The following is a 13,285-nucleotide window of genomic DNA, read 5'->3' on the forward strand; positions in this document are numbered from 1 at the left end:
TATTGTTGTTGAGTGTTGATGATGAAATTTTTTTTGGTTGTGGTTCTGTTCCAAGTTATAATATGGTAGATATAGACAAATATGAACATAAAAAGGTATAATTCACAACTCTTTTAGCAGTTGTTCCTAGGATGAATATGCTTATTAAAATGCTTTCTAGTTTCTCCAAGATTAATAGTAACTGGTTAATGCCTTTGTGTTTGTCAACTTTTTGTAAACATAAGTGACTCAAGACAATATTATGATTGACCAATCATCATTTTTATATAATAAAGTTTATGACTGTTGACTGCTCTCATAATCTATATAGAGAAGAAAAAGGAAAAGATGTTATATAGCTAGCAAATTTAGTTTTATTTAGTGACATTTGGTAGGCCGGCTTTTAGTTTATAGTATATGCTGACCAGCCGGCAACAGAATGAATTGTGCTCTTGACAATCGGCAGATGTTTATAGAACACAGTTGGTGAAGTCGCAGTGGCGAAACCTGAAATTAATTCAAGTAATTTTTTACTTGTATACGTGTTAAACTAACCACCCTTGTTCATATGCATCATGGGCCCCTCAAAGGCAGAGATAAAATTTGAAGTTTGGGAGTTCTGAATTTTGAGACGAGACAACAACCTCAAAGGTCCCCTCGAGAAGTCAATCAAACAATAAAACAAATTGCATTCCGACAACAAAATTGCTCACAAGAAATATGATCTAAATGTAAGTATATAAAACTGATATATTTTCTTTCAAAATTAGACGCGTAATTGTTGCCTCGCTGACTAAATTGTACTGTACATAGAAATTATCAGATCACAAGAAAAATGTTAGCATGAAGACAATTATAATTTTACAATGTTCCCTCAGTTTCTATGCAGATTTCAATGTTCTTAGTATGTAAACAAACATAATTTAGTGTCTGGCATTGTAGAAGATGCAGTGAGGCTAGCCGTATTGTGTCAACGCCGTCATACGTGAATAATTAAATAGTCTCAACCTTCTAAATAATCGATACTTGATAGAACAAAATTTAATTTCTGATATTTACCAAAAAAATCAAGAGTAAATAACATAAGAATGCTATGACTACCAAAATCACATTAATATTCCACTATTGTCCTCTCAAGACAATATACAACATATATTCTGGGACAACTACTAGAAACAGCTAAAAGCACAAGCACGGCTTCAGAAGCCCCGTGATTACTAAGTACAAGTATACAACATATTTAGATGATAGTAGCGCCATCTACCTTGACCTCTTGCTTCGAAATATTGTCTGAAGTTCCGTGTGCAATCAAGGCAATTCCAAGAATTAGTGGAACTTTATACTTTGAAAGAGCTATCTATTGCTTTGGATAGTCACTTTGGCTTTGAGTCACTTCCCTTGCTTCTGAATGTCGACAAGGAGAAGAATGATCTTGGAGCTGTAAAATAATTAGGAACAGATAAAAGTCAAGAGCGCATACTGAAGACATCTTTTGTCTTAATAGATTTGCATAAATAAACATTGACAATACACGTGACAAATAACTCCTAATATGAAAACATTAAATAAACGTGACAATTTATTTTTCATTTATCTTTAGATTCAATTCAACATTATTACTTTGCAATTGCAATGGAATAAATAAGAAATTCTTTATCTCGAAATAGATTCACATAATATGAAAACACTAAACAAATGTAACAATATACGTGACAGATAGACACACACACCTACTATAAATTACACAAGCATTCCTCTCAAAATTGCTCAGGCTTATTCAGCCAAAACATCTTATTTTCTTCTTTAATTATTTCTTTTTGCAATGGATAAGAGGACCGGGAAGGGTAGACAAAAGATTGAAATTAAGTTGAGTGAGTCCAAGGAAGCACGCCTTGTTACTTTCTCAAAAAGGAAAAAAGGTTTGTTCAAGAAAGCAAATGAGTTTTCAACTCGGACAGGAGCAGGTGTTGATGTTATGTTATGCTCTTTTCACCAAGTGGAAAAGCATATTACTATGCCTCCACAAGTAAAGAAAAAGTAACTGACAAATTTCTTGAATTGAAACTAGACGATAGCCAACGTGATCAAGTTGATGTGGGCAAATCAAATGTCTTTGGGGCATTTGAAGATCATCGTAAAGAAGCACAAGTATTGGATGAGAAAGAAAAAGATCAGATACTAAGGTATAAGATCATGCACCCTGTCTCATAAATACAGTCAGATAAACACATGTTGGAGCAGTAGGTGGCAACAGTTGGACAAAGTTAAAAAGGAAAGAAGAGAAGGTGGTGTTGCCTCTGAGCCATAAGGGGAGGAGAGTTCTTGAACTCATAATCATTATATAATTGAGTTGTGTTTGGAGTAAACTTTACCAGCTATAAGGTCTTTTAATATGGTTTATTCTTGTCTCTGTTTTTTTTTTTGATAATGTATTCTTGTCTTTTTTTTTGAGAAAGGTAACATAATGTATTCTTGTCTTTATTATTAAGTGAATTGTTGTTAGTCTTCAGTCGGTCCATTTTTGAGGTTTTAGACCACAAAAAAAGGTTATGGAGTTCTTGTGTTATTAAGTCAGTTTTTTTTGTTTGTTTCATCTTTAGTCTTTAATGTTTTGTGTTGCCTAGATTGATAAACCAATTGAAATCTTTTATTGAACTAGTGAACAATGTGAGTGATAGTGACCTAATGCCTAAACTGGAAAAGACATTTTATGATTACGATTTTATGGAGCTAACTTGCAAATAGGTCAATACAAGAGGCTTACTAAATTTTCTTACCTTTAACTTTTCTACTTGCAGCCAAGCAAGATAACTTCTTCACATGATGACATTGCATTATGCAACAAAACATAAAACACAACACAAGCAATAAGACAGGACAGGCTAACTTCTTAAACTAGCTGGTCACCTTTTATTGAGCTCCCTGATAATTGATCTTCATGCAATTTGAAGTTAGCTGGAGGTGCTGGAATTGAACTGCGCAAGGCTTGAACTGCCAGAAGAGAAGCATTGGGTTAGAGACTTGAAAAAGCTCTATACTGAAGTTGAAAGACTGAAGAACAACAAACAAAACAAGATGGAATCAGAATCAAAGTGACAAGCAAGAGCACCAGCTGAACAATTCCCAAACAATCTCATTTCCAGTTATCCAAGTTTAAGGTATGAACTTAGCTTCAAACATCATTGCTACATTGCTTTTACTATGCTTCTTTCTCTACACAAAGACCATTTGCAAAACTACCAGCAATAACAGATAAAAAGCTAGAATTGTGGGTCTCCACTGCTTCCCAACATTTCTAATTCTTTCTTCTTCTTCCTCTTCTTCTTTTGGGAAAGGTAACAGCATTTCCAATTCTTTCTTTTTTATGTAAATAAATTTTGTTATCCTCCCTGGATCTTCCCTGGATAGACAAAACAGCACAATGATCTGTACGACTATCATGTGCTAGCAGTTAAGTTTTCTGGATATTAATGTACAAAATGATTAAAAAAAAATAAGAATTGCAAACTCAAGAAACAGAATTGAATATCAAAAATTGTTCTTGAATATCAGCCATATTGAAACAAGTATAGTTTGCTTAGGGAGTGAAACACATTATTCACCTTGTTCACTGAAAAACTCATTCTCATAAAAGCTATCATCAGATGGATGTTCCTGAGAGAAGCCCATTCTTGACTTTCTTAAATCATCTGAAGATCGATTAGAAGGGTCACGTCCATCTTCTGTATCATCATCTCCTTCAGAAGTGGTAGCAGAAATCCAGTCAACCAAATTATCTGTGCCGCGATTTTTCCTCCCAAATTTCAGAAACCGTTTAAATCCTCTGGCCATATCTTTGCGTGATTGATTATTAGAAGAATTTGCCACGAGCATAGGTTTCTGAGCCATTCCCCATTTCTTCCTCATTCTAGCTGCATCACTATCTGTTTGACTTAGAGAATGCGAATTCCAGGACGCAGGACTTCCCACAGGAGAGTCCACGGATGCATCAACATCAGACATCTCATGAGGATAAGAAAAAGGGTGATGAGCATGTGTATTCCATGAGACGGGACTTTCTCCCGGTGAATCTTGCACAAGTCCACCAGATAACAACTTGTTAGAGACCATAGAAGGCAATACAGCTTCTGAAGCAGAGTTCACTTGAGAAAATGATCTCAGAACATCACCATTCTCTGATCCAGAGTTTTCCAACTTCTCTGAATCATGGCTCAGTCTTGGTTCCCCGTTATCAAAGTTTTCATTAATTTCAGCCGTCATGTTCTCAAATTCTTCCTCTTCTTCATCAGGGCCCATGCCTTCGGAGTCTTCGGGCTCAAATACCATATCATCATTGTCGTCCACAATCTTAGATACAGCAGAAGCCCTTGTCTTAGTCAGACCACCTCTAGAGCTGAAGTCAGTATTCTTACCCTTCTTTAGTAAGGTCTTTGAACCAGAACTCTTTGAAAATTTATCGATACTCCGCTCCATCTCATCCTTGTCACACTTGAGAGGTGTCAGAACAACACCATCAGAATCGAAAGTGGATGTCTCCCTAAATTCCACAATATTGGCGGAGCTTTTTCTCAAGGATTGTGGTTTTCGTGATTTGTCCTCTTTGATAAGGGGTACCTCTTCACTTGTGCTTTTGCTACGGGTGTAATTTCTAGATTGTGAACGAGTTGTCTTACCAGCTGTGGAAGAAGGCTTGGTGTTCTCCTTTCTCATGTCAGAGAAGTTTGGGACAGACTGTGCCAGAGGATTTTCAGATTGAATTCTCCGCTTACCTGATGTATTATTAGAAGCTTTCCCAGAAGACCTTGGAACAGGTGCTACTGTGGTGCGAGGTGTGGATGAAGACAAACCTTTGACAGGGAAAGGCTTCTTACCCCGAGTGTTTTTACGAACATCATCCCCAAAGGATGTTTCATCGAAAGACCTGTCTTCACCATATTTTTTCTGCTTTGATAATTCAGGCATATCTTCATCGTTATCACTTTGCTCAAAAACTAATTGTTGCTGCCAAAACAAATTGTTTCAGGGTCAAGCACATGTAACTCAAGAGAACCAAACCAACAAAAAGAGCATGTAATAGAAACAGCTATCTTACATATGCATAGGTGGTATTGCTATTTGTATTATAGAATAGAGAAAGAACTATACCTGGTCTCTCCTTAGAATAGACCTCGAATTATATGATCTGAGTCTCTCAGCTCGCCGATGGGAACTAGAAACCATACTGTCTTTATCAGCAGATCCAGCAAACTTAGCCTTCATCTCAGCTCTACTCCTCTCAAGGCTATTCTCCATAGCCCTCTGTTTGGCTTCCTTCTCTTCCCCCTTAGAATTCCATTCTTCCCTGAGTTTTCTATCCCTTTTCTGCATATACCTCTCATACGATTTTCCCCGAGAACCCTCCGAAAAACTTAGTTCAGAGAAATTCCTATTTAGAACATCCTTGGAACTTGAGGCAGGTTCATTAAACAAGTACTCAGAAGTTCTAACATTGTTATTATCTACCACAGATTTCCTGTAGGATGAAGAACCAGCAGCTGGACGGCTTTGCACGTCACCTGGCCTGCTTCTCTTGGTAGAATTAGATTTATCACCAGGAGCACGTAATTTGTGTTCAGCAAAAAGCTTCTCTAGCTCATTAGCTTTCATTTTCAAGTCATCATTCATTTCCTGGTTTGCTTTGGGCTGCCGTCCCCTCTGAGCTTGCTCAATAGGGGGTGTCGAAAATGAGTCAAGTCCCTCCTCAGCCTCCAAAACCACTTTACTCGAGAGTGGTGTTTTGCTAGTTCCAGACCTGATCTCATACCCCCTATCTTGAGTCTTCTTGATCAGTTCAGCTGCACCACCTTGTTTCTTAAATTTCATTGGTTCATGTCCAAGCTCTTTGACCTTTGATTGAGGAGCACTAACTGATTTCTCGGAAGGAGACAGCTCATCCTTTTCAACTTGCTCAGTTTCAGAAAGTGTTTGCCATCTTGGCTGCAGATTCAGTGAATTATCTTCGAGGACTTTAGCAGCAGAAGTTTCTGTAACTCTTGCTGTAGAACCACTATCCAACTGTGCAGAGACCCCTGCAGTTTTTGGAGGAGCTTTATCCCGCTTAGAAACCAAATGATCAATTGATTCAGTATCCTCCTTCTGATACAAAATCTCGGTCTGCCCAGCTCCAGATTTCTCTGGTAGATTACCCTGGTCCTTCAGGCCAAAAATCTGACGACTAACTTTTCCTTTGCTCTTCTCAAGCTCCTTAACACCTTGAGAACCCTTGAAGTCTGAGTTAGTAGTCAAACCAAAATCAGCACTTTTACCCATATTGAAAGAGGAGAATGGCCCTCCAATATCTGGTTGATTTTTCACATTCTTATCCTCACCTCCACTTATATGTGAGCTTGACCTGGTCTTCCCATGGCCCTGATCAACATCAACAATGCCCGAATTTGAGTTTGGCCTGGTCCTGGGAGAATCTTGGACATTCCTAGTATGGTCATCCAATCTGCTTTCACCACGTACATCCGAGGCAGAAGATGGTGTGCATACAGAGCTCTCAGTATCCTTCCTATCACCACCCAAATCAATACTCATGTCACTAGCACCACTCCATCTCCTCAACACTGGCGGAACCGAGACATCAGATGACAACCTACGCAGCTCGGGGGTTTTCGCTACAGCAGCCTTGCCGCTGCCCCCGGAATTCTCCTTCTGTTTATTCTCAAACATGCTAATACGCTCTTGTACACTCAGCCGCCTTTTCAATTTCGCGGATTTCTCTGTCTCCTCCTCCTCTTTCTCCTTTTCGTTTTCAACAATGGAGTCCTTTTCATCTGGTTCCACGCTGGACTCATGGGGTTGTGGTTGCTGACACGTTGAGGATTTTTCAAAGCCGGCAGAGTGGGACCCAGTAAGTCGTTGGTCGGGAGTAGTGGGGTCCTCGTCAATTGACATGTCTGATCCATAAGAACATCGTACGGCTCCATCATCTCTTGCAGATACTTTACGTAAGCTGATCAATTCTGGCCGCCTCTCCTTTAAGGTTAAAAATTTGTTGCAGGCCTCGCTGAAAAAAACAAGAGAATCATATCAATCGCAATGCAATTTTTTTCTTTTTTTTATGAAATCTCGCAAAGTATAATACAGATAAAATTATATACGCCAATATTAATTGATACCTCATTTAATTGTGAGAAAAATCTATGTAAGTCAAAATTGTTACCTTTCTTAAAAATAAAAATTAGAGGTATTTCCATCCATAACCCCCAAGACAAAGCGGGAAAAAAAAAACAAGGCTTTGATCTAGTGGGAGCATGTGATGTGTGGATTAAGTGCACATCACGATTACAATCTTGTCGCAAACAAAACCATGGTATTAAGAAGAAAAGGATTGAGGGACAGGCTCATTATTCACCAAGTTTCGAACTTTGCATTGCTGGCTCTCGGAGATTTCTCAGTTACGAAAATTGGTAAGCTCGGCTTTTTTTTTTCTTTTTTTTTTGATAAAGGNTCTTGTCGCAAACAAAACCATGGTATTAAGAAGAAAAGGATTGAGGGACAGGCTCATTATTCACCAAGTTTCGAACTTTGCATTGCTGGCTCTCGGAGATTTCTCGGTTACGAAAATTGGTAAGCTCGGCTTTTCTTTTTTTTTTTTTTTTTTTTTNGAAAAAGGTAAGCTCGGCTTTTCTCCATCATTTTCGATCTCCAGTTATTTTGACAAGGAAGAAAAGAGCATACATGTTTACTTTTCATCCTCCACCTTTTTGTGACACCATTCTTAGTGTTCTGAAAGTAGTACTTCATAGACTGCCCAGGGGCGGATTTAAGAAGGCTTATGGGGTGTCACGTGACACTGCTTACTCAGGAAAATTTACTAAATATGTATACACGATTAAATGGGAAAAGCATATAAAAGAGATATATAGTGCGAGTGACACTCCTTAAACATAATGTATGCGTAGCTCAATTGGTAAGCCTTTCAAATCTTAGAGACTATGTCGCGTGTTCAAACCTGTGCAACTTCGTTTTTTTAACACAAATTTTATGTTTTCTAACTTCTTTCTCACTTTTTTTTTTTTTTGATAACCGAGAAATCCGTTTGTGCCTTCTTTCTCACTTTTTAGTACTAATTATTTCTTTTTTATACAAATTTTATGTTTTTTCTCCTTCTTTCTCACTTTAGTGTGTGTATGTATATGTGTGTATATATATATATTGTTTCTCATTTTAAAAGGTGACACCGCTGACGAAAATTCCTGCGTACGCCACTGAAGCTGCCTAATGATAAATTAAACAGTCAGGAATAAAAACCGAGTTCAGCTTTCACTAGTTTTAGTGTAATCAATTGATTCAACCAAAGGAATTGACACAAAAGTGCAACAAAGTAGCTGAAAAATATTACTCCCACTGTTTTAATTTATTAGTGTTACTTTCTATTTTAGTCTGTTTCAAAAAAAAGTCTTTCTTTTTTTGGCAATTCTTTAATTCTAATTATCCACATGGCATCGGAAAGTCAAGACCACAAGATTTAAGTGCATTTTGATACATTCTACACATGTTTAGCTTAAGAACACGAGATTCAAAGGTGTTTCTTTACTTTATAAACTTTGTGCCAAGTCAAAACCAGACAAACAAACTGAAGCAGAGGGAGTACATTTCTTTAGGTCTCAGCAGTGAACTCTAGATTGTATATATCTAGCATCAATATCATACTTCAAAGTCTGGAACAAATTATACTAGAGTCAATGACAGTAGAATACATAGAGCTATATGACCTTGAATAAAATTCCCTGCCTGATCTGCCAGCTAGGCCAAAAATGGGACAGATCTCATGTTTCTTAATTTCATTGTATTTCCTCAAACTTATTCTAGCGGTCATAATTAAACACGAGTCTTTTATCTTTGATATGTTGATTAAGGTCTCTTAAGTGTTTCCAGTGTGCTTTTTGCTGGACCTCAGAGATACAGATCAGTTGGAGTTTCTTGAAACAATGTTTGCTTCCCTGATCCTTTCCAGCTTCTCCCAGGTTTTGCCCCGGATTTATCTAGATGCTGAGAATTTAACTACTTAGTAATAAAAATCTAATTAATAGACTACTATCCTGGCCAGAGAGGTATGCAATTCTCCATTTTACTAAATCAACCAATCAGTCCTGTTTAACTTAGAAAATATATGCTCACTCTGAAGTCTGAAACCAAGCACTAAAACTTAAATCTATTCTTCCCCCGAGATAAAGAACACCATATTGGTATCACTTGCTATTTGTTCCCATTTCTTTGGTTAACCCGCTAAATATAATATAATGGTCACCTGGCAACAATAGGCAGAGACAAGAAATCCAAACAGCAGTGTGCTCTCAGCTCTAAACTACAATAATTAGGATATTTGACGAGCCAAATAATTAGGATATATGCAGGGAGGGATGAAGGAGAGGCTGAGAAAATCTATTAACAAAGTCAAAGCACCAGGATCTTACTTCAATCTAGGAGCACCAAACCGTTCTGAAAAAGTTTGAAGTTCAGCTACTGTCTCCAGATTGAAACCAGCAGCTGCTGCACGAGAACAAGCTGTAGATAAATCCTGTTGAACCGTAGTGAGCCTCACATCAATTGCTCGCAGTAGCTCCTTCCTGTAAATAGGTAGTAGTTAACATGAAATGAAGATGCTTACTAAGCGGCAAAGCAAAAACCAACGGTAAAAGCATTGAATGCATGAAGAAGCAGAGTAAGGAAGTTACTTTGTCGCATCAGCTGTTATGGTAACCCCAGATCCACCACTACCTGGATTAAGTATTAAAGCAAAGAAGATTGTCAGATAAACACCACTTTCTTTAGGGCAGTAGAATCAATGGTCTTAAACAAAACGACTCATAATAAATTCAGTCTTCACTTTTCATGCCTAAATTTAACAACAGCAACATAAAATAAGATGAAACAACTAATCTCAAGGCCAGGCAGCAAAGCTTCCACATGAAGAACAGCCAAAAACACCATGCAGAAACCATCATATCTCTGACAACCAACAATCCTAACCTTGGCTTATTCTCTAACCTAGACCCCAGTAAGATGGAAAATAGAATCTAGAGATGATTTTGGTATCTGCAAATGCTTTCTAGTGAAAACTATGTGATATGATACTAGACGGAAACAGCAATAGCCAAAAAGAGAGAATGGACAGATGTTTAAGGAGATGACCAATTAGACGAGATGCGAGGTAGCTTAGCAGCAGGGGGAGTTATTGTGCAGCGACACAGGCAGTCTTGTTTTTCTAAGTTCTAAAAAAAAATGGGGTTAGGGGAGGGATTACAAGGTGGGTAAAAGTACTTGACAAAATGTGAAAGCTCAAATTTGATCATTGGGTAACTTACCATTCCCATTAAACTGGTCGCCTGCTCCCTGAAATAAAGAAAATAACATGCAAATTACGTTAATATCTTGTAATTTTGGTCAACTCTAAATTACAGCAAGTCCAGACACGGTTTGCCACCTGTGAATATAACTTGCAGGCTGCTTCAAGCTGGGACATTTCCGCATCTAATGTATTGACAAGCTCCAGAACTTCTGGCGTGCTGACAAACCTCACAAACCTGCAGAGGAAGACACAAAATCAAATCATTCTTCATTTTCCTCAAGTCTTTTTTTAAGCAAGCTGCAAAAGTCATTACCTTTCTAGGGTTCCTTTCGTGAACCATGATTCAGCCTTTTTGCGCCTTTCAACTTCAAGCTTAATAGATTGAACAGCCAATGCAACTTGCTCTTCTGCAATTTTCAAATGGGTCACAAAAGGCTTCAACAATCCTGATGCTAGTTTCTCCGTGTTTCCACCACGAGAAACAAACAATTCGCATCTGCCCAAGCAAATCCAAAAACACCATAACTATTACTGCATTCATTGTACATTTTCACAGAAAACTAAAAATATATCCACTACTCACCGAGAGCGCTTCGGTGACAGCTGGAAAACAGCATAATCAAGTAGTGAATCCGATTCCATCTTTGCCTTCCCCTCAATAAAGCAACACAGTGTTCCCTTCAGCTTCTTTCATATAACCTCCCCGCCTCTTCAAAATCCGAACAAATACAATCAACAATGAGCACAACCCACTTTCAAGAATCAGAAGTAGTATACTAGCAAAAAAAGGACAAAGACACGGTCTTTAAAAGATGATAGATCTTATCAGATTTCAATATAATGTACATTGCTGAAAAGCACATTTCCTTTAGATCCACTTATATGCAAAACACAGTTCCAAATGCTAAAAAAATCCAATCTTTAAAGCTAAATTATTGAAGTCTTTATAAGTCAATGTCATTGAACATAAAACCCTAACAATTACGAATTGGGGGAAAATGATGAGACGATCGTAGAAATCAAAACTCACCCAATGCAATGTGAAGGCGGAGATCTTGAATTACGGAGCTAGATCGGCGGAATCCGGTTCATACCCAAACCGACATTTTAGTTTCTTTAAGCTGAATGTCAGTTAGAAAAAAAATACTTCAAATTTATTAATTTCTGAAGAATGGGTTTTGGGGGTTTTCACCAATTTCAAAGAAAACCCTACAATGGATTTTGCTTTACTCTTTTCTCAAATGATCTTCTTTATTTTTCCATTTATTTATTAAAAAATTGTATGTACAATACAGAGTTACAGAGAAAAAATGGAGAGTGAGTGAATAAGTATAGTAGATACAGTAGAGAGAGAAAGAGAGAATAAAATTGTGTTTCGGACAAAATAAGTAATCTTTAACTAGGATGAAAGACAAGAGAAATTTCATTATGCGGGTAGATGTTTTCAAATTAACCAATGAATGACTGCCACCTGTTTGTTGTCTCCCTCTCTATAATTATTTTTTCCCATGTGTTGATGTAAATGTTAGAGTTCAACTAATTCAGATTCATGTCGAAAAAGGCATCACTAGAGGGTTACTACTCTCTATCAAGAATTCTTTTTCATACTCACATTGCTCGAATTTGAGACCTCAGATTAGGAAAGGAATAGCAACATCTAGTGCACCACATTAATTATGGATGACTATTATTATTATTATTTTAAGGTTTAGAAAATCAACACCAACAATTTTCAAATTACTTTTTTTTGGCTCCTTTTTCTTTCAAAGTTTTCGACTATGCATTATTAATTAGTAGTGAACTATTAAATTTTATCTACTATTTTTTTCTCTTTTAAGTGGAAAATGTTATTTATTTGGGTAAATATAAAGAAAATAGCTAATCATATAAAGTAACAAATTAATTGAAGTATTTAAACTTGAACAATCTTTTGTAGTACTTTTCTCGTAATAAAAGTTTCATCAATGAATCGAGAGATAAAGCATGGTAATAAAAAAGAAAGTTTGATCTGAAATTATAAGATATGTGATTATGAAGATTCAATAATATATATTCTTTTACGGTGTTAGCGGTCACTTTTTTTATATTTAAGCTAAGCATTATAATTTGTAATATTTTTTTAGATTAAATTAAATATATATATTTTTAAATCATAAAATTGATAGATAATTTTCATTTTTTTTATAATGGGGATATCATTTTTGTCGGAATATACTGTAATATATACTACTTAATTTTGGTAACAAGTATTTACTAAAAAAATTCATATTAACGTGCAATGATATGTTTCATTGTAGTATCAACTAATTGTATCCAAAGAAATTTACTAATTAAATTGCTAATAATGAATATCCAATATTATCCACAAGCATTTAGTACTACAATATTAGTTGCATCTAAGGAAAAAACATTTAGGTGGTAATTGTCAATGATATTTTAATTAAGATTAATTTATAAAAAACATTAATATTCAATATTAACGTGCAACGATATGTTAAGTAGTAGTAGTATCAAAATTGAATCTGGTTCTCTCACATAACTGGCAAAGGAAATGTTCTTTCTTTGACTTTATTAATTAAAGTTCATGTTCATCTCATTAATCTCATTACCTTAACCCACCAACTAATGAAGCTTATTCTAAATTAATTAATTCTAATAACTATCTGAACATCTTTTATATGGGTAGCAATATTTAGTTTTACCCCCCAATCTATTAGCTAGCTTAATAGTTAGCGGTTCACAACCCGATTAGTAAAATAACAACAAGAAGTTTATATATAATAAAATGTTGAAATGTAGGTCAATTTCTTTGAAGGAGCGATTGTTTCTTTACTGAACTGCTTCTTCTCTTTTTCCTTTTAAAAGAAAAAAATGGTAGTTCATCGTTTCCTAAATTTTAAATGTTAATATAGATGTATAACAGTTGTTAGCTACAACAACTAAAATATTTGGATAATGATGTCATTA

The 13,285-nt window shown here is 36.2% G+C and overlaps 2 protein-coding genes across 3 annotated transcripts in view; both read right to left on the reverse strand.

Moving 5' to 3' along the window:
• Positions 1-13,285, reverse strand: part of LOC125860549 (25.3 kDa vesicle transport protein-like) — a 49,771-nt gene that overhangs the window by 17,197 nt on the left and 19,289 nt on the right. The gene's annotated exons all lie outside the window — the stretch shown is intronic.
• LOC125860544 (COP1-interacting protein 7-like) lies at positions 1,010-11,657 on the reverse strand. Of its 2 annotated transcripts, XM_049540527.1 has the most exons (12): positions 11,349-11,657; positions 10,902-11,027; positions 10,632-10,814; positions 10,454-10,553; positions 10,335-10,362; positions 9,705-9,747; positions 9,444-9,596; positions 5,467-7,030; positions 5,125-5,418; positions 3,582-4,980; positions 2,887-2,970; positions 1,010-1,417 (listed from the first exon to the last, which is right to left on the reverse strand). In XM_049540527.1, the coding sequence occupies exons 2-12, from the start codon at positions 10,958-10,960 to the stop codon at positions 1,353-1,355; spliced, it is 3,972 nt and encodes a 1,323-aa protein (XP_049396484.1). In that variant the 5' UTR covers positions 10,961-11,027; positions 11,349-11,657; the 3' UTR covers positions 1,010-1,352. The 2 variants fall into 2 exon arrangements, with proteins under 2 accessions (XP_049396484.1, XP_049396483.1); XM_049540526.1 differs by having other exon boundaries at positions 5,125-7,030.

Source organism: Solanum stenotomum, chromosome 3 (genome assembly GCF_019186545.1).
Source record: "Solanum stenotomum isolate F172 chromosome 3, ASM1918654v1, whole genome shotgun sequence".
NCBI lineage: Eukaryota > Viridiplantae > Streptophyta > Magnoliopsida > Solanales > Solanaceae > Solanum > Solanum stenotomum.